Source organism: Hemiscyllium ocellatum, chromosome 34, assembly GCF_020745735.1.
Source record: "Hemiscyllium ocellatum isolate sHemOce1 chromosome 34, sHemOce1.pat.X.cur, whole genome shotgun sequence".
Lineage (NCBI taxonomy): Eukaryota > Metazoa > Chordata > Chondrichthyes > Orectolobiformes > Hemiscylliidae > Hemiscyllium > Hemiscyllium ocellatum.
In genome coordinates, this window is record NC_083434.1 from 32472333 (window position 1) to 32498123 (window position 25791).

A 25791-nucleotide genomic window follows, 5' to 3' on the forward strand; every position below is an offset into this window, starting at 1 on the left:
AGATAAATGGGAGGAGGGGTGGGCATGGGGGAAAGGTAGCTGACAATGCGATGGGTAGATGAAGGTGGGGCTGAAAGTGATTGGTGAGGGAAAGATCCCTGACCTTCCCTATCTGCCTTTCAGAGAAATCATTCCTTCACGAGTCCCTTGTCAGGTCCATGCACCCCCACTAACCCACTCTCCCCTTCTGGCACCATCCCCTGCCATCGCAGGAAGTGCAAAATCTGCCCCCACACCTCCCCACCCTCATCTCCATCCAAGGCCCCAAAGGATCCTTCCACATTTGACAGAAATTTACCTGTACCTCCACCACACGTCATCGACTGCGACCGTTGCACCCGATGTGATCTCCCCTACACTGGAGAGACAGGATGCCAACTTGCGGTTCGTTTCAGAGAACATCTCTGGGACACTCGCACCAACCAACCTCTCTGTCCCGTGGCTGAACACCTCAACTCCCTCTCCCACTCTGCCAAGGATGTGCAGGTGCTGGGCCGCCTCTATCACCGACCCTTACAATCTGAAGCCTGGAGGAAGAACACCTCATCTTCCGTCTTTGGACACTTCAACCACACAGGATCAATATGGATTTCACCAATTTCCTCATTTCGCCTCCCCCCACTTCATCCCAGATCCAACCTCCCAACTTGGTACTGTTCCCTTGACCTGTCCTACCTGCCCATCTTCCTTCCAACCTATCTGCTCCACCCTCCCCTCTGACCTATTACTTTCGCCCTCACCTTAATCTACCTATCGCATTCCCAGCTACCTCCCCCCCCCCCCCCCCCCCCCAATCCCTGCTCAGCCCCATCCCCTCCCATTTATCTCTCAGCCCCCTTGGCACACCAGCTTCATTCCTGATGAAGGGCTTATGCCCGAAACATTGACTCTCCTGCTCCTCGGATTCTGTCCGTACGGCTGTGCTTTCCCAATGCCACACTCTTCGTCTCTGATCTCCAGCATTGACAGTCCTCACTTTCTCCGAAAAGAGTTGTTCAGCCTGATTCCACTTTTCAGCTATTTCTTTGTAGCCCTAAGGGTCTTCAAGTACATATCCCAGTGTTTTGTAAATGCGAATGCATTTTTAAATCGCTTTGACATTCCCGTTCTTGCTTTCCAATCTGACCTGCTTGTGACCTTCCCTATCACTGTACTTTTCTCCAACCTCTCAATTTTCTGTGCCTCTCTAATTCTGGACTCTTGAACATGTCTGATTTCAATTGCACCGCTGTTGATGGCCATCTCTTCAGGATAGGCCATAAGATCTGAAATTCTCCCTTTAAACCTCTCTTCCTCTCTTTCCTCCTTTTAAAAAGATTCCTTGAAACCTGGACTTTTAACCAAACTTTGCTCATCTAACCTATGTGGTACAATGGCATGCTTTACAAAATGATGCCCCACGAAGACTTTTGGGATGCTTCATTATAGTAAAGGTGCAATATAAATGTAACTTCTTGTTGTGTTCTGTTTACTGCAAAGTGATTTAATAAACAAAAATATTTTTCCCCGATTGTAATATTTCAGGGCTATGGGACAAGGGGAGGGCAGTGGAACTAGTCAAATTGCACCTACTGAGAACCAGGTTGGATTTGATGGGCTGAATAGCCTTCGCTTGTGCAGTAACCACTTTATGATTCTATTCCATAAATGTACTTACATCTTCAGATTTGATGTGAAGACCTGGGAACAAATGAAACAGCAAAATGTCTGATGTTAATAAAGTTCCAAGAGGTTCTGATAGAAATCGACCTTCAAACAGACCTCATCGGGAAAAAAGATATCAAGACCACACGAGTTCCGAGAATAATCATTCTGGCAAACGCAGCAGAGAAGATCGTCGAGATTACAGGGAGTCTCACCAAAGCAAACCCAATTCTTCCCGACAACCATACTCTCCAAGCGAAAGGTATGTTCGCTTATAACTTCTCCATCTTTTTGCTTTGTATTTGTTCAGTCATGGGACATGGATGTCATTAGCTAGGCCCACATGTGTTCCTCTCCCTAATTGCCCAGAAAGCAGTTCACGGCCAAACACATTGCTGTAGGTCAGACTAGTAAGGGCACCAGATTTCCTTCCCAAAAGGAATCATCTAGGCTTTAATAACAATCGACAGTGGCCACATGGTTAGCATGAGACATATTTTTTATTCCAAATTTTACTAAATTCAACTTTCACCATCTGCATGGTGGGAAAAGAACCCTTGTTCTCAGAATATTAGCTGTGTTTCTGGTTTACTGATCCAGTGACAGCATATAACGTTTTCTTTATTCTGTTAATCATGTAGCATCAAGTACAGTAACTTTCATTTACTTAGTGTACAATTTTAGGGCCAGTGCCCATACTAAGCACAACACAACGATGTTAGAAAAGACAGTGATCTCCTTTGTAATGGGCCAGTCTGAATCCAAGGCCTGGCTAGTCTAACCCGCCAAAAATATTCGAGATATTCCAAATGGAGAAGGGATTGGTCCATCCCAGCTGACCTTTTAATGAAAAACTAAAGTAGAACCGAGTTTTGTTTTTAAGAAAGTGGAATTGAAAGCTCAGTTAAAATACCAAGTTATTTATTGAACGGGATTTCTAAAAACCAATGATAAAGTAGCAACTTGATGCGTATGCGTATTTTATGGTGGAATTCGTGTACACCACAACAGTGTATGTATCAAACTAGTAAGATTGTGTGCTAAACTGCACTGCATGCACAGACAGTAACTTGAACCCACTTGTAAATATTAAACCTGTTACAAACCTTTAAACACCATTGAAAACAGATGATTAAGTTTAAAAAAAATGCTTTGTTTCAGTAAACATGATTCACGAGAAGAATACTCCCAACCTCCTGGTTCTAGAGTACCACCATCTCATCCAAACAGTCGGCCATCTTCTTCCTCACCACCTTATTACAGCTCACCATCACTAACTAACACTCCTCCCACTCCTCCCAAAGAATCGTTTGGGACAAAGTGCTCCTACATGTGCTCAAGAAGAGGTATGTACAGTGTGACTGAGTCGAATGATAATGAATGACATTTCACTGTTTCATTTTTAAGTTGAAATACGAAATGTTTTTATCTTGGGGATGCAGGTGATTAAGTTTATAGTTTGTCAGTGCTCATTTAATAGTGACACTGGTTTGCTGAAAATGGTTAAACATTCCATTGGATTTCACTTTGATATATTAGTACCTGGGAGTTTGTCATACAGCAACCTTACTGGATTTCTTGTTTGGGACCAGGTATTCTGACAATACAAAAGATTCACAATGCATTTTTCCAAAGTGCAATATTTTGATAACAATACAGTTGAATCTGGGTAAGTCTTCTGGTTGTGAAGGGTGCGATTTAAATGCCTGCCCATTTTTTCAGTCTGGAATGTTCTTCCACCAGCCCTATTAGCAGTGGATTCCAGATCATTACTTTTCACTATTAAAGTATTTTCCTAACTTACCCTCTGATTCTCTGAAAGATTATCTCAAATCTGTGTTGTCTGATTATTTCCATTGGTGGAAGGGTCAATATTCAGTTGGTTGAAACAGAGAGTAGCGAGCATTTATGGCCCAGTTAAAACAGATCGTTGTCATATTGTTGAATGTATTATTGAAAGTTTGATCATATGGATTTTTCAAATCATGTTATCTAGCAGATTTCACAAGCTACAGGCTTCTCAATGTATTTTCTAGCCAATGACCTATATTTCAAATGTTGTCACTGTGTGATGTAGGAAACAACATGGCAGCATAGTATTGTGCAGCAAATTCCCACAAATGGCATTATCTCTGTTTTGTGCTGTTGATATAAAAAAGATAAATATTTGTCTGGGAACCGGCAATAATGCCTGTGCTGCTCTTTGTGATAGAGTCATGGAGATATACAGCATGGAAATAGACCCTTTGGTCCAACTCGTCCATGCTGACCAGATATTCTCAGTAAATGTAGTCTCATTTGCCAGTTTTTGGCCCATATCCCTCCAAATCCTTCCTATTCATATAGCCATCCAGATGCTTTTTAAATGTTGCTATTGTATCAGCCTCCACCATTTCTTCTGGCAGCTCATTCCACATATATACCACCTTCTGTGTGGCGAAGTTGCCCCTTAGGTCCATTTTAAAATTTTCCCCTCTCACCTTAAACCGATGCCCTCTATTTCTGGACTCCCCCACCCCAGGGAAAAGACCTCGGCTATTCACCCGATCTATGATTTTCTAAACCTCTGTAAGGTCACCCCTCAGCCTCCGTGGCTCCAGGGAAAATAACCCCAGCCTGTTCAGCCTTTCCCCAAAGCATAAGCCCACCAACCCTCTCAATCTTTCCTGAACCCTTTCAAGTTTCACAACATCCTTCCTAGAGCAGGGAGACCTGAATTGCATGCAGTATTCCAAAAGTGGCTGAACCAATGTCTTTTACAGCCGCAACATGACTACGCAACTTCTTTATTAAATGCACTGAGCACTAAAGGCAAGCATACTAAGTGTCTCCTTCACTATCCTGCGTCTCTGCTTTCAAGGAGCTGTGAACCTGCACTCCAAGGTCTCTTTGTTCAGCAACACTCTCCAGGACCTTATTAAATGTCTAAGTCCTGACTTGATTTACCTTTCCAAAGTACAGCACCTCACATTAATCTAAACTAAACTCTCTCTGCCGCTCCTCAGCTCATTGGCTCATCTGACTAAGATCCCACTACTCTGAGGTAACTTTTTTCGCTGTCCACTACACCTCCAATTTTGGTGTCATCTGCAAACTTACTACCATACACCAGTGTTCACATCCAAATCTTAGTGCCACAAGATCCACCTACCTGGACAAGCATGGGGGCTCTCTGTTAAAGATCTCAACCAAAAGACAGCACCTGCAGTAATACAGCACTCCATCAGTGTTGCATTTGAATGTCAATCTGAACTTTTTGTCCTTGAGTCTTGGGGAATAGTGCTTGAAATCAGATCTTATGATTCAGAGACAAGAGTGCATTGACTGGGTAATGGCTGACACAGCTCACTGTAGTCAGATTGGCAGCTTTATTGGTTGTGTGTCTTTGCCTGTGATTTTCTCTTCTCAGACTTAATTGCTTTTTGCTGTCTTCAGCATTTCTGGAAACCGGCACAACCCTCAACCAATAACCTGGTTTGAGGCAATTTCCCAATTAGGATCTGTTAGTAAGATTGAGTCTGCAACTCAGCATTGGAAGCGGTCGACAGGGGTTTGAAGATGGTTAAAGTACCCGAGGTAGATTCCAAATATTATTTTAAGGTCTCAATAGGTGCAAGGTGAATTAGGAATCTTTACAACACAGGTGAAGCGTATCAGTCAAATGTGCAGTAGGATGGATGACCCAAGGTGTTGTTGAGAAGATGAGTCTTGAGACTGGGTAGAGAATCCAGAGGGATTTAGTAAGAAAGTACATTATCTTCTGAAATAACTTAATCTCAGTATAAATTTTCAATATATTTTTAAAAGTGTGCTGCTACACTACTGTGAGTCTTTAATTTTGTTTCCTAAACCTCATCAGGTAGGAAAGACCTGATTTTTCTGTGCTTCATGTCTCAGTTCTGAATGAACACCTTCAAGGTCAGCCGTGTGTTAGTTATAACTTGCTCTGGGTTTAAGTTCTACTGCAGGTCTTTAGCACGCTGATCAAAGTTGACGTTACTGGGAGAGCATCAGCCACATTGTCAAAGATGCCATCTTTTGGGTGGGATATTCAATCAAGATTTCACCTGTCTACCCAGGTCAATATAAAGGATCCCATGATGCTAGAACCATAGGAGCCTGGTGTTTATTGCTCATTCAACATCATATATTATTCAGCATATCTGGACATAAGCACATTGTTGTGTGCACATTGGTTTCAAAAGTCCTACATTAGCTGCAAAAAAGCTTTGAGACACCCTTTGGATGTTAAAAATGCATTACATAAATAGAAGTCTGTCATTTTTGTCCACTCCCTCATCATCACTTGGTCAAAATCCTGAAATTCCCTCCCTAATGACATTGTGGAACAGCAGGTGGATTGCAGCAGTTCAAGAAGGCAGCTCCATACCACCTTCTCAAGAACAAGTAGGGACAGGCAATCAATTTTCACCAGCCAGTGATGCCCATGAGTGAATTTTTAAAAGAACTTCAGCTTCTCACAAGTTGCCCCACTTTGGAGGGTTGTGTGGACAGTGCAGTTTGGGAGTTGGACTTCTGCGGCCTGAGATCATTAGCTGGTCAACACGCCCACAACACAGATTCAGTTCCCACAGTGACTGAGATTACTATGACGATCCCAACTTCTCAGTGTCTCCCCTCGCCTGAGGCATGGTGACCCTCAGGTTAAAGTCACCATCAGTTGCCTCTCCTTCATGACAGAGTAGCCCTCTGGGATTGTGGTCACTTTACCTTTTACCCAGTATGTCCTGTAGTATATTGTCATTCATGGTTCTCTTCTGGTTCAGGAGAAGTTTAAAAAGTGTGAACTACAAGTTTGTATAAAGAGGTCCCAGGAAAACTAAAAGGAAGAAAAGATACTTCTGTTTTGTTGCACATTACTTTGGAGTTTCTGTTGGCATGGTTCCAGATTTGTCCCTGTGAAACTACAGTAACCAAACCAGTTTTAACCAGCTTAGCTTCAGGGAAGAAATATCAAGCCACACCCATTCAATCAATTCTTCAGTGATGTAGGTGTTGTGTTGTCACTGTATTGAAACCTGCGTTGTATGATGTGACCATTGAACCCCAGGTTACAAAGCGGCAATTGAGTTACAGCATAAGCATGTGATGTTGTGATGTATTTTTCTGTCCATGCTCTGTTGCAATAAATGGCAGAGATTTCTTCAGACACAAAGTTCTTCCCAGGCAAAGCAAAATTTATCGAAGCATGCAGGAGGATTGATTTCTTTCTAAGCACTTGGCACAAATGGATTTTTCAAAGAATTCCAATTTCCTATTAGATGGGGTTTGTTGGGTGGGTGGTTGCGATTGGCTGGGGAGTGGGACAATGTGAAGGACCCTCTGTCTGTCAGATCCCACAGAAATTGTGCCAGATATGCTGCTGTTAGGCCCAAGATTTGGGACGGCTTCGTGAATGAGCTTGTGATGGAATATCTAAGTTGCCTTAATTCCTACTGTCTTGGTAATTTCCAAATTGAATTGAGGTCTAACCTTCTAGAGTTTGAGGATTTCCATCAAATAGTTTGTGTTTGTTATGTAGCTAGGTGCTCTGCATCACCGCAGATGACACCAGATACTTATTCCTGGTATCAGCCTAATTACATTCCAGACTGCTTATGAAATATGCTTTCACTGCTCGTCACTGTGTAGGCAGCCTGCACTATAGCTGCAAAAGCACAAAGGTTGTTTCATATGGTACGTGGTGGTTTTGCATAGAACCGGAGAGCAACAATGTTTAAATAATTTGAAAGAAATGAAACTGATTACTTAATAAAATTTAACTGTCACTGCCTATTACTCAAATACAGTAAATCTCTAGTGTCCATGAAATCATGAATTGTGAATTCACCCATCCGGGCCAAAATATAGGTATCAATAAAAATCAACATCAGCAGGCATTTAACCTACTTTTAACCTTTTTTTTTTAACAAGCTCCACACTTACAAATTTCTTCATTCGCAGAGGTCCTCAGGAATTGAACCCTCGTGAATATAGAGGGATGATTATCTCAGTGCATGCAGTCCTTCATATAAATAGTTGCCCACTGTTTGAAATGATCTGCAAGTTAGAATGAGCTTATTAAGATTTCCTGTATTTTGCTTTATGCCGAAGGTCTGAAAAAAGTAGTACTGTGTTCTGTTTTTTTTCTCTCATTTTGTGGCCGCAACTAAATCTGCCTACCACGCACTTGTGCAGTAAAATTCAGATCCTAACTACTTTTGGTTCTCAATCCTTCCACCAATGCAAAATTTTCTCCGTATCTATTCTGTTTAGATATTTGTCCAATCTCCTTGCAACTTTGGTTTCCCTAGGCATTTGGGTATGGAGGGTTCAGTGCCATTAGATAATGTTTGTTGTATTTATACGCTCCAACTTTGTCCACTTCCCTTGGTAGTGTAAGGGGGTTAACGGTGTGATGCCGGAAGAGCTGTTTTCGCAACTTTGAATTGCTACCATTACACTTTCATACATTGCTTTCATGAGTTGCTGTTTCACCTCGTGCAATGGTGCTGCACTCCAAGATCCCTTATGTGCTGGAGGAGATCTCGTTTACATGGGGCACCTTTAGTTAAGTATTCAGATTGAAACTTTCTGTGAAAATAAAGCGGTTAATCATGAATTTGCAAGAACTGTAGCATGATATTTTGAAAGCTCAGATGTTAATTTGCAGACTTGTTATATGTGTGCTTCTTGTGCTTCCTAATCCTGTTTATGATTTGGAGGTGCCAGTGTTGGACTGCAATGGACAAAGTTAAAACTCACACAACACCTGGTTATAGTCCAACAGGCTTATTTGGAAGTACAAGCTTTCGGAGCGCTGTTCCTTTGTCTAGCAACTGATGAAGGAGTACTGCTCCGACAGCTTGTACTTTCGAATAAACCTGTTGGACTATAACCTGGTGTTGTGTGATTTATTTTTCAATGTTTCCTGTTTACTCAGTGCAGTGCTCTAATGTAATTGGTACTTTAATTCATTTAAGAATTAAACTTCCATCAATTGCACTATCGTGTGATACAGCTAATGGGCACATCCTCAGTTACAAATTGTGCAGAATATGACCAATTTTTAAAAACAAAGTACTGTGAATTTTGGAAATCTGAAATGCAAACAAAAAAGTGCTGTAGGAACTCAGCAGCTCTGCAGCATCTGTGAAAAGAGAAACAGAATTAACATTTCAAGGCCCAGGACGACACTGGAGCTCTGAGGATGAATATTAACTCCACTTCTCTCCACAGACGCCAGAGCTGCTGAGTATCACCAGAACTTTATTTTTACGAACAATTTCATTACCTTCTCTGTAAGGTAAATGAAAAGCTCTTCTTCTGTTTAATATGTCGTAACTAATTACTACAAAATAACTGGTTTTGTTTCTCTGTAGTTTTTAATGGTGTCTTCCAGTTTCATACAACTAGTTAATCAAAATACACTAACAGACATTAAGGCTTGAGTTAAAGTATTGGTTCATAAACTTGCTGTCAGTGTGTGACTCAAATAATGTGTAGCTGGTTGCCCAATTACTGCAAAAGCCGCTAACTTCTATATACTACGTGAGCACGTGTGTGTTTATGAGAAGCTGGAGTTGGTTTCACCAAGGAGAACAAAGCTGAAAGGAGATTTGATAGGGATCTAAACAGAATAGACGGGGAGAAAAGTTTTGTGTTGGTGGAAGGATTGAGAACCTAAGTCGTTAGGATCTGAATTTCACTGCACAAGTGTGTGTTAGGCAGGTTTAGTTGCGGCCACAAATGAGAATTATAAAATGACCTGGAAATGGAACGTTTGTAAGGCCACAGGAACAATACAAAAGAATAAGACAACGTGTGATTTTTTTCCCTCTGGGGACAAACATGGGCATGACTGACTGAATTCCCTCCTTTGACTTTCATGGTCCTATAATTTAAGTGAAGAAGTGAGTGGTGGGATTAAATTCTGAAACTGGAGAGCATTGTCATTCAATTCTCCTCCCCTTTATGAAAGGTGAATGTTGACCGTGGTTGACCTAATGACCTATTTTCATGTTGAAATCCCTCGTATCTTCTCAGTGGATAGAACAACTTGTTTTGAGATCTGGAGGTGATATGGGACAGGCATCAATGATCATTGTACCAGAGTTCTTGAAGACCTGAGTGCATTGCTCCAAGCATCTCAGTATGATTATAAAGAACTAGCAACTCTACATTGACCCAACAGCAGAGGTCCCTCCCAGGACAAAACAGTGGACAGCTTTCAAACTGAACCCATAGTGAACCCAGGACAATGCAGTGTGTGAAAGACAAAGGAACAGCCTGAAGTGTGATTGTGGCTGTGAGTCCCACACCATATTAATGTGACCACTAAAATCTGTCACAGGATATATTCATCCTTCCATTCTGCTTCTTGTGAAGTCTTTGATTGGATAATCAACCGAGGTATTTCTAAGGAAAGTAGCAACAGAAGACGGACACCACAGTAAGGAGGAGGATGTGCTCCACTTCATACACTTGCATAAAAGCTTACCAATCCTGGTAAAAGCAATAAAAGTCAGCTAATGGAGATGCCTGTAGGCTGAATGAGGTCCCAACAGAGAAAGAGCAGCAACCATAGTAATTGAACTTTGGGCTCCTTTTAAGAGTGGGAAGCATATACAGATAGTATATTGTTGCAGTACAGTAGGAGATGAAGGCCAAAACAGATTCAGAAGCTAGAATGTGGTTTATACAGCAAAATCCTCCCCACTGTTGGAATGCTGTATGTTGTGGTATGTCCACCAGATCTAGCTGAGATGCCTGAAATGGATTCACTGTCCCCAATCTTTTTTGTTCCTAATACAAAGTTTGGAAGAAGATAGTCTCATCTTGATATACAGCCAAAGTTTACTGCTTAAAAGCAATATACATGCTATCTGAGATGCACAGTAATCTGCTGTGAGATATCAGCTTGACTTAAAAGTAAGTACACATGACTGCGTACTGCAACTCCAGAACTCACGAGTTAGCTTCTCTTCGGGATAGTGCTTTTATATCCTGATGGGAGGAGCTTATCTTAGTACCTGAAAGGGTTAACAGATATCTTATCTACCTAATGCAACACAGTGAACTTTCATCATAATAGCAAGGCAGATAGGTTATCTTGAGAATGGAAACTGCGATTCTGAAACAGCAGTGCTGTGCATTTTTTTGTCACTCCTATCTGAACAAGATTCACAAATGAGATTTGACTACAGCAATGTGTGCAGATTTAAAACCAAACCAGAAGTGCTCAGCCTTTCAATAGAGAGAAACACAAGGCTAATGTTTTGAAACCAGATAGTTTCAGTCTGTCTTTATGAGAGGTCCAATTTGCAATGTTAAAATAAATGTGTTCTCTCCACGGATGTTCACTGCCCGTGTTTCCACCACTTTTTCTTTTTTCAGTTATCATCTTGGATCTCCAGCGTCTTCATTTTTTTTCTTTGATATTTTATTTTAATATATCCCAATTCGGAATGAAATTCTTTCACAAAAGAAGTAGATAAATGAACCTATGGGTCCTGTAACTACATCTTGCTGTGTTCAGCTGAAATTAAAAAAGGAAGCAATTTACAAGATAAAGGTGATCAAAGTGTGAGATTCCTTCAGCAGCATGGTCGGATATAAAAACGCAAAATACAGAAGAAAAGCAAGACGGATGCTGTATGACATTAATGCCATAACATTCCTGCTTGAACTATAAGTCTATCTAACATTTATAACAATCTCTAGCTACTGATACTTTGCAATTAAAACATTTAATTATATATTGCCAAATGAATTGATGCCTAATGCTCTTCTGCACTCCCTGGTCCTCCGCTGTATCCTCTGTTGATCTGTTGTGTTGAGGTGTTGGACTGGGTGTGCTCTGTTCCTGCACTAACAGCTTCCTCAATCTGCTTGTTGCAGGGTTGTTGCAGATCTTTGAAATCATTCTGAACCTGGTGGTGCTGATCTGTGCTGCAGCAACCCAGAGTGCCTCTGCTGGCTTCGACAGCATCGGAGGCTTCGGGAGTACTTACTATTACAACATGGGCTATGCTAACAGCGGATTTCTAAATCACGAAGTGCAGCAGATCGGCGAGCTAGATGTTCAGTACAACAGGATGAAGTCGGCCACTGTGTACTGTGCAGTAGGGCTCAGTGTCATTCTGTTTGCTTTTGCCGTGGCCTTTCTTGTTGCCGGATGCATAATGCGACACAACAGGTCCTCTGTGCAGGACAGCACAGTCTTGAACTTCCTGATCATGGAGTGTGTGGTGAAGGCTCTCGCAGCTGTGGTCTATCTTATTGGAGTGGCATTGTACCTTCACTTCATTCATAAAATTAATGCCACTGACACATGCAAGCAGAGGGAGTCACTCTACAATAGACATGGCTACAGCTCGGTGAAATGTGCCATACTGGGCACCGAAGTTGCCGTTTCCATCTTTGCTGTCATGCTGATCATTGTGTACGTTGCCGAAGTGGTACTCGGAGTTCTGGCTTACCGAAAGGTGCACGCAGCGCGACCAGAATACACCAAACCTCTGGGCACCTCCGTCGGGCATCCTGCTACATCCCCTGAGTTGGCACCAATTCAACCCCAGTTATCATACATATAAACTTGAGTTTAAACATGTATACCACTGTGGATGCTGAAAATCTTAAACAAAAACAGTGTGTGCAACAGGTCTGATTGCATCTGCAGAGAGAGAAAGACACAGTTGACATATTGAGACCAATGACTCTTCAAAGATAGCTGGGGAAGGGCCGAATTTACCCTGATGTCAGAGTGGAGTTAGGGGTAAGAGGTTAAAAGTAAAGTCACCCTAATCGGAGAGAGTCGAACGGCGATGGCTTAACCTGAGGGTCACCCTGCCTCAGGCGAGGAGAGACATTGAACAGGAGTCCTATACAGTGACCTCAGCTGATGTGGGAATTGAACCCATACTGTTGGCGTCTTTCAGCATTACAAACCAGTTGTCCATCCAGTTGAGCTGATAGAATATCTAATGTCCTGAGAGAGAGAAAAGGGATAGGCAGTCCAGGTGATTGCTGCTGAGACAGACAAATTATGGCCAGGTATTAAATCTCTGTTTTGCCTATCCCTTTTTCTCTTTAGGTACTCTCTCTATGTACTCTACTCAGTGCATCCACACCATCATCAATGTAAAATTCAGCCTCCCCCAACTATCTTTGGTGGTTCAACTCGAAACATTTTCTCTCTACAACTATTGCCAGACCTGCTGTTATTAACTGAAATGTCCTGTCCAAACGTTGCCATGGTACCTTTAATAATACACACAGCAAGATACAGTTGCCTGATTTTTTAGGTCTCAGGATCTACAACTGGTTTTAGAAACAGAAGCTGCCAACTCTTGCCAGTCTTATATAACATTGATGCAAAATTTGTGTAATAATTTTTGTGAATGAATAGCTAAACCTTTTGTGCATTCAGAAACTGTGGGTCTGAATTCCTGTTATGGAGAACACAATTGCAACCTGACTCTTATGCTTCCACTCTGAGCTTCTTTATAGAATCACTACTCTTTATGCTGCTGAAGAGTATTTAAATAGAAGGACAGTAGTATTGTGTACATGGGCAGGAGCGGGTTGGAAATGTACGGGGCAGGGAAGAAAGTGTAATGTGATTTTGCAGCTGTTTCTCTAAACAAGAGTCTCAGATTACACAATGGGCCAAGTTCAACCACCTGGTTTTTACCATTGTCACAATTAGTAGAAATTAATGTGCGTTTTCATGTGTTTTGTTTTGGGCAGGACAGTGGGTTTTGTGCCTACCCCATTTTCAAAGCACTCTCTCACTCTCTCACTCTCTCTCTCACTCTCTCACTCTCTCACTCTCTCTCTCACTCTCTCACTCTCTCACTCTCTCACTCTCTCACTCTCTCACTCTCTCACTCTCTCTGTTGGAAACAGGACCTGAAGTCCTGCTACACTGTAGGCCACCCCCTTGACACCGCAGTGTAGATGGTTAATGTAGAGGGGTCATTTTGCTGTCGGATACCTTGGAAAATGCTATAATTAACACAATCACCTCTTGAGTCAGAAAGGTCAAGTCCAGCTCAGGGACTTGAGGACAGAAATCAAGGCTAATGCTTTGCTGCAGTGCTGTTAGAGGTGCCACCTTTCATATGAAAAGTTAAATCTGTATTCTCAGGCAAATATTGAAATATCCTGTAACACTGGTTAGAAAAAGAATGAGTGGATTTCTCCAAATCTCAACTCTCGTGTCTTTACCAATATTTATCTCTCAATCATCACCATAAAAACTGACAACATGTTGCTGGTTGTGGGAGTTTGCTGCGTACAAATTAGCTGCTGTGTTTTCTACAGTAAAATAGTGAATACACTATTTCCTTGCCTGAAAAGTGCTTTGAGAGGCGTAGTGGTCATGTAAATTTGCTACATAAAAGTAAGATTTTCTTTTCCTTTTCAGCATGATTATTTAAGTAGAACTCCAATGCCATCATGTAGCAGTCACATTCTGACCTATATTTCAAAGTTGAGATGGGTAAGCTATTATGGGAATATATGAATCTAATTACACTATTTAACTACTCTCCCCAACTGTGTGTAATCTCTCCATTATTAATGGACAGATTCTTTACAAAGATAAAATGGAAAAAAAACCCACAATTATCAGATGGCAGTGACAAAATAGCCAATTTGAATTGATCACTATACATTGTGTGGATTCAATAATGTGTCTAGTTACACTTAGTGTAATGGTAGTTAATATTACAAACTGGGTACATTAGTCACCCCTCTTTTTCAAGTCTAGACGTTTACATATGTGCCAGTAGCCTCTCACGACTGCAACTTTTCTTATGGAAATGATTAAGCAAAGCTACAAGTTATAGACGGGAAGCTGCATGGCATCCTAGGTCTGAAGCACTTTACTGAACATGCATTCCTGCTAAGGGATTGAATTTGGGAGGTAGGTTAACAATTTGGATCAAACAGCTGGAGAATATTGACGGATTTTGAATTTTTTTGTGAGTTTATGCCCTTTCATTTGCAGCTGTAATGAGGTTTCTGTTTAAGAGGAAATAATGACCTATTCTATCAATCCAACTATTATAAACCTGCTGAAAGGGCACATTTGGCCTGACTATTGATCCTTTGTCATTTCTCAGATCTAAAATTTGAGAATAGTTTTGACTCTCCACTTTTTACTACACATTGCAAAAATGCGAGCATGTTAAAGATGTGATGTTTAAGATGATGTAGCACTGACAGCAGTCACATGCTATTAAGACTCTGAAAGATCCTAGAGGTATATTATTAAGATCAAATTGTACATAAAGTGTACATAAGAGTGTGAAACTCTTGAGTGTTAGACTGTAGTTATCTTTAGAGATGGTGATGCACCAGACCTCGAGTGGGCAGTCTAAGCATGATTGACCAGGATATTGGATGGGAGAGAGTTTGAGTTATGAAGAGAGAGTGGATACAATGGGGTAGTTTTCCTTGGAGCGGAGGAGGCTAAGGAGGAACGTGATTGAGATGTATAAAATTTTCCCATTGGAGAGATCAATGACCAGGGCATAGATTTAAAGTAAGCGGCAGGAGGTTTAGAGGGAAAGTGATGGCAGGGGTTGAAATTACCAACAGAGTGTTGGGAATCTGGAACTCTCTGCTTATAAGAATGGTAGAGACTGAAACAACATTTAAGATGCAAGGCTGTGGGCCAAGAGCTGGAAAATGGGTTTTAAATCGTTAGGTGTTTGTTTTTGGCCAGCAGAGAGTCGAGGGACCGTTTTTTCTGTGCTGTCGGCTTCTATGACTCAATTGACTGTCTAAGGAAGCAGAGTCTCAGTGGTATAGGATAAAACCCCAAAATCCCAACCGGCCAAACTCATGAAAACTGATTGATTCAGGGTTTATTAGTAATGGCTGATCAAACCACAATTATTTGGAACTAACAGATAACTCGGGAAAATTTGTGATGTTAAGTGACTTCTTTAGTAGACTAAGGGGCAGCAGGTGCTGTGTAGTACAGCTAGGCTAAAAATGAATTTGTACTCCTGTATATTAATTGCCAATAATGCTACTTCAAGCACAACATTGCATTCTCATTTTACTTCAGTTCATGTGATAGTAAATATACGTTAAAGGCCAAGTTTCCTATAAGATGAAATACTTGATAATTTCTGATAGCGTTATGTGGTGGAATCCTCCTTCATCATGTCATCTTGAGTTCTAATTTTTTTTTACTTGTTATATCTTGAGGAATTTCAAATTGCTTTGTTGGAGGAAATTCATCACAAGAGCAGTGATATCGATCATGGCTTCTCTAAACTGGAAGTTGGAAACCTCAACTTCCCATCCGTACCTCCTCACTGCCTTTACAGTGGGGTCACAATGGGAACATGTTGAGGAAGCACTTTAAAAAGATACTGAGAACACATTGCAATGCTTTATGAATTGACAAATTACCTTTTTTGGCATTGACTTCTTGAGACAGAAAGTTAACAGGGTTACTCGATGAGTAGAAGTGTGTCTTTTACTTTATGAAAGAAAATAATTTTAATGGTAGTTTTGATAGATATGTACTTAGCAATGAACAATCAAGGCAAGTCCATCTTCTTCGATTAACTACAAGAATGTAACAATATTCTTAAAATATAAGCTACGCTACTGCTGACATTCTTTAGTTTTATTTGGCAGTGTGCTGTGAAGTTGAAAGAAAGAATACTTGGAGAAATGTAACTGTTCTCTTGTTAACTTAATGTTGTTTTGTGAGGTGTGTTGTCATACTTTTAAGCAAAAGGAAGTTGTTGGAAATTCTTTATCATTCTTGAGTGAAGTGTTTGACCCTCTATGGTTTCATTACCAGTGTATCATACAGTTGTAAAACATTGTGATTTACCTTTGGTAATTTAGTTTGGCCTGGGCGGGATGCACAAAATGCATAGGGAGGACATGCAAACTATACTATCTGTCTAGTAATACAGGGTTGTTAGTGAATAAACTAAATGTCAGCCATAATGTCCAAATGTGACTTCTTGGAAGATCTAAAACAGCAAAGTCCAAGAATAAAAGAAAAGGACAAGTCTAGAAAAGATTGCAGGGAGGCAGCTGAGTTTCATGTGGTGTGGTAGGATGTGAATTTCTGTCTTTGATTCAATAGGAGTGGGCTTACAACTTTTAGGAAGGATCTGAAGAAAAGTTAAGCAAGTGCCTGGACACTCTTTTGACTCACTGAGGAATACTAGAGCTCTTGGACATTTTGAAAATGATGTAATGTTGTGTTATGTGTCTCAGCCAGAGCAACTTAACAAGACAGTGTGTCAGTGTACCTTTTTAAAGAGACATGCTTGTGATTTCTTTGCTGCATTATAATGTGACCTGCGGGTGTACAAACAATTCGTTACATCGTACTGCAAACCCCACATGAAACATGACATGCTACTGGAGATAAGCTGGCCAGTGATGCTTAGTGTTAGCCCAGACACTCATGTGCTTGTGGTTGCAGTGTTCGTTCATAATTGTCTGTTAGATTCTTCAATACCACCATATATCCACACCCAGTTTCTGTTGTTATGAGGGACAATATAAGCATGTTGCACCAGATTATACACCTGTAGTAGAGACAAACTTGCACCATACTATGGTTAGACTATTGGCAGTGGGGGTGGTGGAGCAGAAGGGGTGATTGAAAAATAATATTGGATATATCTTACTGGATCTAACATGTGATTGGTGCTGTTTTGTATCTTAAGTATTTAACATTCACTTGAGGTTTAGGAAAGTTTAATTCTATTAGCTATGTTGTTTATGTTGTTGAACCATATTGCGTTGTCCATCTGTATAATTTGAGTGGCTTAATGCCATTCTCCTAATGTTATGGAATGTTGAAATTGGTGAGACTCGGTCTCTGCAGTGGTGTTGTCTACTCAAGGATGGTTAGGAATTTGCAACAAAAACTGGCCTTGCTAGTGCCTATATCCCATGAAAGAATAAACTGAAATTCCTGCTGAATAACATTATCAGATTGCACTTATGAAATTATTTCTGTCCAAGAAAATAAAGAAAGCATATGGAAAGCATAAAAACAATGCAAATTCAAATATAAACTAATCAACATTAAAAAAAACTCTGCAATGCTGCATTACTAACCATTGACACTACTAGAAAATTTGTTTAGTTGGGAACAGGAGTAGGCCGTTCAGCCCGTCAAGTCTGTTCTGGCATTCAACGTGATTTAAGGCTGATCGGTGGCCTCACTCCATTTAACTGCCTTTTGGCATGTTCCATTTAATACCTTTACACTTAACAAAAAATTATCAATCTCAGTTTTAAAATTAACATTGAATCTGCTGCTATATCAGTAGTTAATGTTTAAGTACCAGCAGGAAGCTTTATACATTTCTGACTACATAGGAATGGATTTTTTAATATCTCATTTTTGCAGAACTGTTTAATTTATGATTTCTGAAAAGTTTACAGGTATACTTTGTTCATCTAGTTACAGAAGTTTTCAGTTTCATAGTTCATTCAGAGCTGCACACTTGTATTTGTCTGAGTGAAGTCAGTCTGTTACATATATTTTATGCTAATATTATGATTCTGCAGAGATGATGGGAAATATGTTCAGCTTACAGGGAAAAAAAGTGCATATGTATGGGTCAATTTTCCAGTTTTATTAATGTTTGTTGAAGCACTAGAGCCATATTTTATTTTTTGGTTTACAAATGACTTTGTTTTTCCATAAGGAGACTATAAGGAGGGGGGGGGGGGGGGGTGGTGGTGGCGGGGTAGGAGGGGGGTGGTGGTGGTGGCGGGGCAGGAGGGGGGTGGCGGGGCAGGAGGGGGGTGGTGGTGGTAGTGGGGGGCAGGGGTGGCGGGGCAGGAGGGGGTGTGGTGGGGTGGAGGCGGGCGAGGCGCAGGGGGGTGGGGGGGGAGAAGAATGTAACTATTTGTTGTAAATTGTTTTGAAAAAAAACACTCCTCAGTTGTTCACTCTGACAGCTGGCTTTGAGGGAGCTGGATCAATGTCAAGGACTTTCTACGTGTCAATCAAGGGTGGCTTGGTGACGGGATACCAGCCTTTGTGGAGTTAATAAAAACAAAACACTCCTCAGTGGATCATTGCTAGTGCTGTTAGGAAGAGTTTAAAATGACTTGACGGAGGATGGGAAGCAAGATATGATGCTCAGAATAATAAACGAGGAGAATAGCTTGCACAAGAATAAAAAAATAAACAGGAATGTATCACACAGCATTGCACTTTGATGTGAAGGGCACTGCTTGTCACTGGTCACTTGGGTGTTTCCTTTCTTCCTGGTGGTGGAAATTTGAATAAAGATTCGTGCACCTTGGGAAAAAATATAAACAGGAATGTTGGGTTTGGGGCCTGGCTTTGCCATTCCCCTCCCTTGTAAAATTGTTGTTTCTCTGTATACAGCTGAAAATGTTAATTGTTTGTGTAAACCGTGAATTGTTTAATAAAATATAAACACGGAAAAAAAACCAGGAATGTTGGGATTTGAGTTACGTTCACATTTCCCTGAAAACTGGTTGAACGGTGGAGTCTGGGGCCTTGCTTTGCCATTCCCCTCCCTTGTAAAATTGCTGTTTCTCTGTGTACAGCTGTTAATGTTTAGTGTTTGTAAGCTGTGTCTTGTTTTAAAAAAAAATCTTGAAGATATTAATAAAAAAGGAATGTCAGAAGTTCTGCTCACTTTAGGAGGTGGCTGAGCACTAGCTGGGTCAGAATCGTGTAAATATTTGGTGACGGGTTGCTGGCCTTCATAGAGTTATTTCAGAGGCAAGTGCCAGATTGCTGAATTTATAATTGGAAGGTCACTCCTGTAGCATCTGGATGCAAAGAAGTCAGTACTACAACATCTTCATTATTTCAACAGATAAGAATGTGATTGTCTTTATGATGCATTTATTATAAATTCATCATAGGTGAAAGTACTGAGTGTAAGTGGATCTGTTTACTATAAAACACAGCTAAATGTTTTCTGAAATCAAAGTTATGTGCTGTAACATTGTGAATCATATTAGCAGCATTAGATTACAGTATAAATACGAAAGATTTTTGCATATGTACATTATACCTCAGTATATTCTTAAATATTGATTTAAATTTTAAAGGGATTTTACAGTGGTGATAGTGAAGGTAACATGTCAAGTTTTTTTCTTTGCCTAATGATTTGTTTATGAAAATGCTCAACTTTTAATTCTTCAACTTTTTCCTCCTAACTTTACGTGTTTTGTTGAATTATTTTTGCAAACAAAACAGCACATGAAATAAAATTTTACAAAATAGTCATTGTATAAAATGAAGAAATGTAGCAACTGTTATCAGTTGAAATAGCAAAATTTGTTTATGTAAAATATGTCAGGAAAATGTATGAAGCAAAATAGATTTTGCTTCAGGTACAATGTTCGTCAACAACATTTTGAGTGTGACAATGGGGCTTGTATGTTATAAGGCTCACAAATTAAACCAGAACAAAATAGCAACTGAATATTTCTGTCTGATTTTTGTATTTAAAGTTCATGCTGTAATTCATTCAAGAGAATAAATTTTACAAGTGTGATTACAGTAATTTTATCAATTTTTTAAATATATGTACATTGTTACCTCCTTTAAAAATTCACAAATCTTGTAATAGGGAGGTGAGGGAGTGAAAGTCTGCGTACCAGGTACTGAAGCCTCCAAACTTGTTATTGCTAAAACAATAAAACTTTATTCAGAGTTTGAATTCCACAACTTGTAAAATTGGAATAGTTTTTTTTAAAATCAGTAACATAAAGCAGAAAAAAAATTGTTTTATTGCCCATTAATTTAAATGTAGCATTCAAAGCAAAAAGGCAAAGGCACAAGACTAAAAGTGCGTGTGCGTGTGCGCGTGTGCGCGTGTGTGAGACAGTTCACACTGAAAGTCTAGGTTGCTGTAACAACATGCACCAGTATGTTGCTGTCTCAAGATATGGATAAGAGTGGGAGGGACTGTAATATTCTTTCCGACACATGGCTGGTGAGGCATCTCACTCTCTCACTCACTCTCTCACTCACTCTCTCACTCACTCTCTCTCTCACTCTCTCTCTCACTCTCACACTCTCTCTCACAGTCACTCTCTCTCACAGTCACTCTCTCCATTGTGCTGAAAGGATTTATAGCCTGATACACAATCTCTTTAGCCATGTTATGACACAGCTTCCTTGTCCACTGAGTCCTGAGGTGAGATTTCACCCTCAGATTCTGGTTCTGATGCTGAGGTGCCACAAAACTACCCAAAAATGATTTTTTTTTGACCCAGACCCTCTCAACTGAGTGCCTTTCTTCCACCAGAAACTAGTAACCATCTATAAAAATACCCATCTATTCAATTGAATTTTAACAAGCACTGCCCATTTTGGGCATAGCAAATCATCCAGGGGTGGGGGGAGTTAGAGAGAACAGGAAGGGACTGAATCAAATTGGAGTTGGAGGAGGAAGTTAAAGCACTGTATTCCCTTGCGGTGCTCACCTCTCTCTCAAGACATTGATGGACATCGCATGCTCCCTCTCCAAAGACACTCAGGTATGAATGTAACCATGAAAGACGTGCAGACAGTCAGCAGTAATACCCACCCCTCCAAAGTCTGCTGCTTGGACCTGTTTATAGCCAGCCTGGCCAGGCCTATGAGGAGGTCTGCAGTCTGATTAGTGAGATTGTGGGAAATCATTAACAGGCAGTTTTCCATCTCTAAAGGAGACTTATTGAATTTATCAGCCAGGATAGGGTGCAGCCTGCTCTTTCCAGAGCTAGGTCAGCAGGCAATAGAAACTGGAAACACTCAGCAGGTCAGGTCACCTTTAAGGAAAGGGAGAAGTCAACATTTCGGGCTGATCTCCAGCATCAACTTGGTAACTTCCTGTGTTTTGCTTTCGCCCTTGCCTTGCATTGGTGGTAGTGACAACAATTTAATGACAGTAGGTTTGGTCACCAGGTTTTCAGATTAATAATAGTAACTAAACCAGCCTTTTTACATAATTAGCAGAAAAGTTGACAAACTTTTGACAGAGCTGTCATCAGTAAATAACTTTGTTAAATTTAAATTTGTGAATCAATTTAATCACTGGCGTGAAGGATCTGTCAAACTGTGGAACAAAATGCTAATCATATTATCAACTAATTTTTAATGGCCTATTAGTCGACCAGTTTGGAGAATGCAATGGCAATAATAACAAACCCTCTGAGCTTGATACCTATACAATCGTTTAAAGGACAGTGGCTTCAACAAGTGGACATATTTTAATTTTGTTTGCCTTCATTGACCCTGTTTAGCTTTGCATTTCTTAAGGTGTATCAACAAAGCGTTCAGAAAAGGTTTACAAGGATGTTGCCAGGGTTGGAGAAGCTGAACAGGCTGGGGCTATTTTCCCTGGAACGTTGGGGTGACCCTGAAGACGTTTACAAAATCATGAGGGGCATGGATAGGATAAATAGACAAAGTCTTTTCCCTGGGGTTGGGGAGTCCAGAACTAGAGGGCATAGGTTTAGGGTGAGAAGGGAAAGATATAAAAGGGACCTAAGGAGCAACTGTTTCACGCAGAGGGTGGTATGTGTATGGAAGTGGTGGTGGCTAGTACAATTGCAACATTTAAGAGGCATTTGAATGGGTATATAAATAGGAGGGATATGGGTTGGGATATCTGGTCGGCATGGATGGGTTGGACCGAAGGGTCTGTTTCCATGCTGTACATCTCTATGACTAACATCTTTTCAATAGGATGGAGACCAGAATTGCACGCAATATTCCAAAAGTGGCCTAACCAATGTCCTGTACAGTCGTAACATGTCCTCCCAACTCCTGTACTCAATACTCTGACCAATAAAGGAAAGCATACCAAACACCTTCTTCAGTATCCTATCTACCTGTGACTCTACTTTCAAGGAGCTATGAACCTGCACTCCAAGGTCTCTTTGTTCAGCAACACTCCCTAGGACTTTACCATTAAGTGGATAAGTCCTACTAATATTTGCATGCAAAGTCCTTGTGTGATTGCATGGTTTTAAAATGTTTGCTTTCTCTTTGCAGGTATCTTGCAGTTTAGCGAGGTTGTAACCAATATCTTGGTCCTGATTTGTGTGGCAGCAGCACAGGCAGCAATATCTGGCTACACATCCATGGGAGGACTTGGCGCGGGTGCTTTCAGCATCGATTCGGCATACAGCCCTTTTCAAGGCACTGAGTTGGAGCAGATCCGGGATCTTGACCTGCAGTACAGCCAACAGAGAACCCCTGGAGTGTATGGAGGGGTAGCTGTTAGCATTGTTATGGGAGCTCTCACCCTTCTCTTTTTAGTGGGTGGTGCTAAACCGCTTCACCGTCTCTCCTTAAAGTTTCTCATGGCTGAATTTGTGTTTAATATTCTTGCCTGCATCGGCTATATAGTGGGTGTTGGACTTTACCTGCATCTTATGATTTTGGTAAATAGCACAGAAGTCTGTAGGCTAAGAAACCGCTTATATGCCCGTCACGGTTATACCTTTATGAATTGTGATATACAGGGTGGAGATGCCGCTGTTGCTCTATTTGGCTTAATTTCTTCTTGCCTGTATTGCGCAAGTGCAGTAATAAGTTTCCTCACAATAAGGACACTGAAGAAAATTACCAGAGATATGTACATGAACAATACGGTCCGACGTGATTTTGAGGAATTTGAACATTCTAAACGTACAAACCATCAGCAGGATAAGGCTGACCAACAGCTCACAACTCTTGTTTAAGATAGCTAAGCGAACTAAATTTTGCATTTCAAATGTTTCAACCTTTTAACTAGTGAGTAATTGAGCCAGGTAGATCAGGAGGGTTCCATATTCAATCACTGATCTGCACCGTGTTAGCTGATACCAGCTGGTGTAGCGGGGGAACATTAAAATTGGACTCGACTCCCAGGGATAGAAAAGAGGACAATTAGTTCAGAGTTTCCAATTCTGGTGGCTATCCAGTAGCGTCTGCAGGAAGGGTGCATCTCGCAATGTTAAGCAAAAACAATATCAGGATTGTTTCTGATGATCCCTGGATTCGGACGACCAATCATAAAGTCATAATGGCCTTGGCTAAAACATTGGAAAAAATAAAACGGACCCAAATACAACAACAGAAAATGTTGATCCATTTAACATGCTGAAAAAATGTGCTTTGAAAGTTAAATTGTACAAATCTGGTGAAGGTTTATAATCTAATGTATATATTTTATAGAAGGTTTTGATATTTAGATCATTTGGAGATGACTGCACACACATGTTTAATACCTAATTGGAACATGATATATTGTATGCATTGCAAATATTTCTTGGTGTACATATCATACAGATGTATAAAATAAAATCCGAATGCTGTTTTTCAAGTCACCTGATTTAGTTGTGGATGTCTGCTGTCAGTCTTTGGCTGATGGCAATGCCAACATATCAGTATTCAACTCATTATGATTTTAAACTGGTGGCAAACAAATTAAGTTTCACTCTTTTTGTCCAATGTGTGCTTTTACTGTGTTAAGCATGTTTTCAAAATTATCCAAAAATTCCAATAATCCAATGCTTTAGTAAATTTTCAGTATATTGTACTTGCTACGATAAGGAAGAATCCTACAGTTGTTTGATAAGTCTAATTCACAAATTGAAATAACAACTGTAAAATGCCTTGTGGAGACTCTTGGCCATAAATAAGATGGAGCCTAATGTTGTGTACAGTAAATATTTGGTTTTATATATGATCTTACATGTGGCTTAAAATCTCCATTTCTTAAATTTGTTTTGAAAGTAATACATTTTAAATAAATTGACTTTCTGAAGTAATCCTTTCATGTGTGTTTTTGGCAACTGAGCGCATGGAAATGAGAATTTGATCAAAATATTGGTTCCGCGTTCATTGAGAGGCTCGATGTAAATTGTTCCATAAGTCATGGTCTCTGTTTTAAATAAAAGGTTATTGCTGGAGTTGCCACTTTGGGTCATGTGGCCTTCTACACTTTAAAACCATGAAGCGATTCTAACTACATGGAGAGCCTTGTTCCGTCATTGACGATGTTAGAATTAGGCCTGGGACAGATGTTAAATATCACAAGAGTTTTCCAACATAGAAACTAGGAGCAGAAGTAGGCCATTCAGCCATATGATCACGACTGACCTTCTGTCTCAATGTATTTTCCCACTTTCTCCTCCTATTCCTTGACGCGAATTTATCGGTCTCGTTCTTGAATATATTCAGCAAGCTGGCCTCCATAGCCTTGTATGGTAGAGAATTTCACAAGTTCACTATGCTTTGAGTGACACAATCTTTCCTTATCTCAGTCTGACAAGTTGGGCAGCAATAGAAGGTTCTTCCAGCCTCCCGCTTGTCTACTTTGTGTTCCTTTAAGCAGCAGGTAACTAGATCCTTTGTTGGAAGCATTATGGAAATCTGAGACTGAAAGGTCATGGATGTAGGTTTGCTCGCTGAGCTGGAAGGTTTGTTTTCAGATGTTTTGTCACCATACTAGTTAACATCTTCAGTGAGCCTCCACATAAAGCTTCCGGAGGCTGACTGATGTTACCTAGTATGGTGACAAAATGTCTAAAAATGAACCTTCCAGCTCAGCAAACAAACCTACATGCAGAAACTCAACCCGAGCTACAAAACTCGCTAATTGAAAGGTCAGATTGCCTTATCAAGCCAATGTGTAAATAACTGAAACGGAAATTGCTGGAGAATCTCAGCATGTCTGGCTGCAGAGTTCACTGAATAAATTGGCGGAAGGGGCTGCAATGTGGGTCTGCAGCAATTTGGTTTCCAAAATCAGAGAAAGCTTATTCACCCCTCGAGTGAACAGCGAAAGAGTGCCCTATTTAAACAGGGATAAAACAATAACTGTGGATGTCGGAAATCTGAAACAAAAACAGAAATTCTGCAGATGATTGCACAAATGGAAGGAGTACTCCCTATCCTACAACTCTCTCACCTTCAGCTCTAGCCTGAAGAGAAGCGGAACTCTGCTATTCCCTATTCCTCTCACCCACACGCACCCCCCCCACCCCCAACCCGGAGCAGGTGGGTGGGACGGACAACGAAGGGGAAATGTTGAATGCGCAAGAGAAACGGAACCAAAACCAGGAGGGGATGGAGGTGGAAGAAGGCGAGATTGCAACCCTTGCCGAAGGGTA

General features: G+C 40.7%; 1 protein-coding gene across 2 annotated transcripts in view; it reads left to right on the forward strand.

The window, feature by feature from the left end:
• Positions 1-24447, forward strand: part of si:ch211-191a24.4 (uncharacterized protein LOC100150331 homolog) — a 28313-nt gene extending 3866 nt beyond the window's left edge. Inside the window, exons 2-4 of one of the 2 annotated variants that reach the window (XM_060850228.1) lie at positions 1666-1906; positions 2806-2990; positions 11545-15804. In XM_060850228.1, coding sequence (XP_060706211.1) covers positions 1704-1906; positions 2806-2990; positions 11545-12239 — 1083 coding nt within the window. In that variant the 5' untranslated portion in view covers positions 1666-1703 and the 3' untranslated portion in view covers positions 12240-15804. Of the gene's footprint in view, positions 1-1665; positions 1907-2805; positions 2991-11544; positions 15805-22684 lie in introns of those variants that run through there. The other variant, XM_060850229.1, reaches the window with a different exon arrangement.
• The last annotated feature ends 1344 nt before the right edge of the window (positions 24448-25791 follow it).